Genomic DNA, 5,958 nt, shown 5'->3' on the forward strand with positions numbered 1-5,958 from the left:
GGGTTTTAGCTGGGGAGCTGTATGTGATGGCCAGTTGGATCCTGTTGGTTTCTTTCTTGGTTTCTGTCTTGCGTTAGAGGTTCTGGGGTTACACGTCTGCTCTTTGGTCTGTTTCCTTATTTCCTTCATGCGGGTACTGTAGTTTTGAGATGTTTGGTGGAGATTTTTGTTAGGTGTTTTGGTCTCTGTCTAGGGGTAATAGAGCAGATGCGGTTGTACCTTAGTGCTTGTGCTGTAGACAATGGATCGCTGTGATGTGCCGGGATGGAAGCTGGAGCATTCGAAGGTAGCATAGCAGTCGCGTAGTTTTTCGAATATAGGGTGGTGTTAATGTGGACCATCCCTTATTTGCACCGTTGGTTCAAGAAGTGGACCTCCCGTGTAATTGTCCAGGGCTGAGTTGATGGATGGGGTGAAGCTGTTGAATCATGGATGTAATTTTTCCAGTTCTCCTTCATCTGGTTTCCAGATGTATGACGATGTTCATGCAATGTGTAGCGTAGGTTGAGAGAGGGGCTGTGAGTGTGACGAGGGCTGAGGAGCGTTGTTCAGTGGGTCAGCCATAAAGGGTCAGCTTGTTCTCGCGTCGATCCTATTCCCTTCTTGTTATTACCTGTTTGATTGTGGGCCATGCGAGTGCATAGCAGTGCCACTGATCTGGAGATATATATTGTCATCAATTTGTATAGTTGTGTGTCGTGTATAAGGCACAGAGCTCGCAGCCAGTTGTGCTTCGGTGGCATCATTTCAGAGAATACATGTCTTCCTGACAGCTTGTATTCCATCTGTGTGTGGGATGTTTGTGTAGAGAGCCTCTACATCCATGGTGGCTAGGATGGTGTTTTCTGGGAGGTGACCAATGCATTGTAGTTTCCTCAGGAAATCAGTGGTGTCACAGAGATAGCTGGGAGTGCTGGTGGCATAGGGTCTGAGTAGAGAGTCCACATATCCAGACAGCGCTTCAGTGAGAGTGCCAATGCCCTTTGAAATCATCCCACTGCCTCTTATTGTTACCAGGGTCAGGGTCAACTACTATAACTGAAAGAAGGGGCTGAAAAAAATGGCTTCTGTCTCTCTGCCAGGCCTGTGTGTAGAGGCCATGTTACTGTTCTCCCACTAAGGCCAGTCTGTTACTTTCCCTGGTTATTTGGGTCTCACACAACAAGGGACAGAGAATTTGTTTTTAAAAAATGGGATGTGTGTGATTGTGAACCCCTCTGATTCTTGCAGGGGCTCAGGACTGGGCAGCAGCAGTGAGCTTTTAACTCTGGTTTTCAAATTGACTAGTATCTCCTAGTCCTCATGTCCACTTCCTGACTGGAGCCTAGTTTGAAGCACTGCCCTCACTATGTTACAAACAGAAATAGTAAGAAGAGCAGTTGAAGCCTTAAAGGCAGGGTCTGAGCCTTGGGTCTCTCCCTGTGGGAAGAAGACACTGCTCTAGTGGGGATGGGGAACCTCCACAGTCCTTTCTGCTACTGAGGAATGAAGGGGGCAGCAACATCAGTCTGGGCAGAGAGCAGGCAAAGGGAACAGTGCTGTAGGTGGCTACTCCTAAAAACACCTGAGGAATACTGGAGGCTCCCTGGGGCCTGATTGACCTTTGTGACACTGCTTCTATACCACTGCAGTGTCCTGTCTGCTGCCAGTGTGTTCTCTGTAGTGCCACCATGCAGCCTAGCCTGCCTCCTGAATACATCCATCTATTGAACCAGCTAGGTTTTAAACCCATCTCAGTATTGTTCAGAGAGAAGAATGAACATCACAAGCAGATGTAGTGTCCTTGCATGTAGTTGTATGCACCTGGTCTTATGAACCTACATCAGCCCATTTGTAGGACATACTTGCCTGCTCCTATTGCAGTCATCTCTGAGCTTTTGAGGTACTCAAATGAAGTCTCATGTGGAGTATCACTTGTATTTGTATCATGCTGCATATTTACAGAACACTGGGTCTCTGAAAAACAACCAGGTATGCACCTCCAAGTAGCAGGACATCATGTGTCAGCTCACTTAAATGGAGGAGCCTTTTATTAGCATCAGTATTAGTTTCTTTACTGTAGGGAGAGGTCTCTTGAAATCCTTTCCTTTCATGGGTTGCACTGTTGTGTGTTGATTTTCTTAATGTTCAATATTGTTTAACAAGCGTTGAGGCAGAAGTGCACACAGCACACCAACTCTGATTGTTGGGCCTTGTGGTGGTGCTTCCACGCACATGGTCTGACCCTACTCTGTTGAAATCAGTGGGAGCTTTGCCATTGATCAAAATGGGAGGACTGACATCATACCTTTATTTATATATACATAAAATGGTCTTTAGAGGGCTCGTTCTTTTATTCTGAGGAGTTTAATGTAGAGGATAAAGGGCCAGATTTCCAGTAACCAGATAGTTGGGCATTTGTGTGCCTGTCCTGTGGGCCCACGTCCCCTTTCTGTGAGAGAGAGAGAGAGACATTACTTTGTGCTGACACAAATGAAGATTTGCACTGTAACTGGACATGCGTATTCAAGGGAGGAAGGTATTTACATGCACAAATGTGCACCTACTTGCTTGCTGAAAAAAAAAATCAGATAATCTTTGGCAATGATTTTGTTGTCATCTTTGAAGTAAAGTTAAATTTCTCCTCTCTGCAATTTGTGCACTTTCATTGAGAGTACTTGCATTAATAACATTGCTTGAGTGCTTCTGAGCTTCAGCAAAGGAGAATTGCAGGGCTGGCTGGCTGGCTTTGGGCTGACAGATGAGAAATCTACAGTAATAGATTTTTCTTAAAAAACAGCTGATATGTCTGAGGCCAATTAATGCATTTGCTGTTTATTGTGTTAAACTATTTGCAGAGGCAAATGGGCCACTTAACATTTTTATTCTTTGGAAGCCATTTGAATGTTTCTCTAGTGCACTGAGGTATAAATCTGTACTGTTGGCAGTAGTGGCTTTCAGGGGGCAGGAAAGGTGCTACATAGGAATGACTTTTTGGTAAGTAATGGAGTAAAGTTTCTACAGTTCGCTCTTCTCTTGGCCATGCAAATTGCAGAGATGATGGATTCTAAACAACATAAGTGGGTTGCTACTATATATTGTATAGCAGGGGTAGGCAACTTATGGCACTCACACTGCCCAGGTCCTGGCCACTGGTCTGGGGGTCTCTGCGTTTTAATTTAATTTTAAATGAAACTTCTTAAACATTTTAAAAATCTTATTTATTTTACATACAACAATAGTTTAGTTCTGTATTATAGACTTATAGAAGGAGACTTTCTAAAAACCTTAATGTATTACTGGCACACGACCCCTTAAATTAGCGTGAATAAATGAATACTCGGCACACCACTTCTGAAAGGTTGCCGACCCCTGTTGTATAGCCATCAGTCAGTTGTCTTACAAAATACCTCAACATCCTGATCAGGTAATTAATGTAACTAATTTGTGCAGAGAAAATATTTAAATTAGCTTATCAAATGCCTGCCCTTTGCTCTGATCTCTTTACTGGTATGTGTTTTTTCTAAAACTCTTTAAAGCATTGGAGCCGTTTGTTTGGCTAGCTCTGTCCTTCTCATCCCTTCCTAGGGTAGATTGTTCTCCCATGTTTCTTTTTGACCTTTCACTAGTGTAATTTTCTCCTTACCCTACATGATGTGCCTCCTCTAAGACAGCCTTCTCCCGATGAAGGGAGGTGTCAGGTCCTGCTCTCCCCACACCTCACTTGGTCTCTTTCTTCCCCCTCACCTGCCCTGCCTGCAGCAAGTCTCAGTTTGTCCCCTTTCTCCTGCTGAACGTGAAGGGGGTCCCCTCCAGGTCTCTTGCTAGCTGTGTGCACCACACTTCCTGCTCTCTCCCCTTCCAGCTTGCACAGTGCTACCCAGTGGTTTGCCCTGCGGCTGTGTTGCATCATAGACACAGCTAGCAGTGGTAGGATAAGAGCAGGATGGCTCAGGAGGAGTATTCTATCTCCCTTCTGAGCCTAGCAAGACAATCTGTGAATGGCAGCTCCTGTGTGGAATCCAAATGCTGCCAGAAAACCCCAGAGCATGACCAGAATACCCAGGAGAGTTGAGAGGTCTGTTAGTCTGACAAAGTGACAAACAAGAGAGGCTCTTCAGGGTTGGACCCTGTCATTGTTACTTGTGAGAGGAATCAACTGTTGAACATTGGTTCGCTTGTGCTAGCCATAACATGTTAGATGCTCTTTAAATTCTTCTCTAGTTGCAATTTGCAGTGCTGGTGTTCCTATGCTAAATGAAAGTAATTGCATAATGTGTTCACACATTTAAAAAACAAAGTGATTTATGCTATTTGATTTATCTGAGGAACAAATTGTGATGAATATGATTAGTCCTATTGCAGTTTGTTTAGGATTTATGCTACCTGATATCTGTTAAATTACAGTTCACGAATTTTGTATCTGTATTGGATGCTGGTAAAATTTTGTCATCTAATAAAACCCTACCTATAATTTGAATTCTTGAGGAACACTAGCAGCTTGGGTGCAGTTATGTCAGATTAAAACTTTAGAGTTAACACATTTATTTGTCCATCCAGGGAGAAATAAAACCAATCCTTCAGTCAGCGGGACCCAAGGTCTGGCAGAACGTTGCAGCCGGGAAGGATCTGTCCAAAGAATGCCCCGGCAGCCAAGCACTGGCAGGCTCCAGAAGACTGGAACTTCTGGAAAGAGCAGTGGAGGCAGCAGTACATAGAGACTCAAAATAGAGCGCTGAGGACCTTTGTAAATTCTCCATTTAAATAAGTGCAATGTAGCACAACATATAAAAATGCAAATAATCCAAGATTGTGAACCTGCTCCAGTATTTTGTATTTATGAATGCTATAGAATATCACAGGTGATGTATGCAAAGGGTCAGTTACTGTTTTCCTTTCCTAAATTGCTTTTGAATACATCTGTTAATAAAGAACATGAATTCTTTGGGAATTGCTTTTAATTAGAATTCTGTTTAAAGCATTGCACTAAATTAGTGAGATGTTATTCTTCATTCTTATTCATAGTGTCTGGCCTGCCCCATGCCTGATGAGTAGTCTAGCGAGTGCAATCTCTCACCAGCTAGAGATACCTCTATCAAGCTGTCCTGCAATGGCTCAAGAAAATGAATACCAACCTCAGGGCAGACTGTTACGAGCCAGGGCACAAACCATAAATTGGAGTTTTGTATATACGTTGGTGGTTGAAATTATCATGTGTAAACTGCTCAGGGCTATAACAGCCTTAACTTGGAGTCATTAGACCGTCCCCTTTGGTACAGCGATCTGTCTTGCCACCCAGGTGGGCTTACCTTTGTGATAGATGGTGTCTTACGCTAAGGATCATGGCAATATTCCAGTTACTCCCAGTCCCAAAGGATCAGTCACTTACCTCAGGTCAGTTGCACCTTAGTGGGAGAGTGTGCGTGTTATGGGCATTTTGAACATTACTCAAAGAGTGCAGAATTACATTTGCATGGATGTTTATCTGAACTCAGCAGTACCTGGTTTTCTGAAGTTTGAGTTTTCCTGAACTCAAGTGTTCTGGAAGGGCACAGCTATCACCAGACAACCTTAAGTATGCATTATGAAGCATTTTGCCTTTTAATTTTCTAGATGATGTTGTTGTTGTTGTTTTTAAACAAAATAGAAACATTTGGTGGTGGTAGTTAATTAAGTCATTTAGGCAGTTGTTGATCTCACCTAGGTTTGCAATTGATGTGCTACTGTGGTTAGGTAATAATCCAAATACCTAGCTCTTTATATAGTGCTTTTCATTAGTAGCGCTCAAAGAACATATTATCCCCATTTTACATATGAGAAACCAAGGCACAAAGATAAGTGAAGTGACTTATCCAACATCTCCCAGCAGGCCAGTGGCAGAGCTAGAAATAGTCCCTGTCCAGTGTCCTTTCCACACTAGGTCACATGCTTCCTGTGTGATTCCTCAAAGCTCTTCTCCCCTCCTGTACATTGTGGCTT

General features: G+C 43.3%; 1 protein-coding gene across 2 annotated transcripts in view; it reads left to right on the forward strand.

Moving 5' to 3' along the window:
- LOC116819468 (mitotic-spindle organizing protein 2B-like) overlaps positions 1-4,930 on the forward strand; it is a 22,778-nt gene extending 17,848 nt beyond the window's left edge. For both annotated transcript variants that reach the window (XM_032771213.2, XM_032771215.2), the window contains one exon: positions 4,540-4,930. In XM_032771213.2, the coding sequence (XP_032627104.1) occupies positions 4,540-4,697 (158 nt within the window). In that variant the 3' untranslated portion in view covers positions 4,698-4,930. The remainder of the gene's footprint in view (positions 1-4,539) is intronic.
- Positions 4,931-5,958: the final 1,028 nt, after the last annotated feature.

The sequence above is a fragment of the Chelonoidis abingdonii genome, chromosome 10, assembly GCF_003597395.2.
Source record: "Chelonoidis abingdonii isolate Lonesome George chromosome 10, CheloAbing_2.0, whole genome shotgun sequence".
Taxonomy (NCBI): Eukaryota; Metazoa; Chordata; order Testudines; family Testudinidae; genus Chelonoidis; species Chelonoidis abingdonii.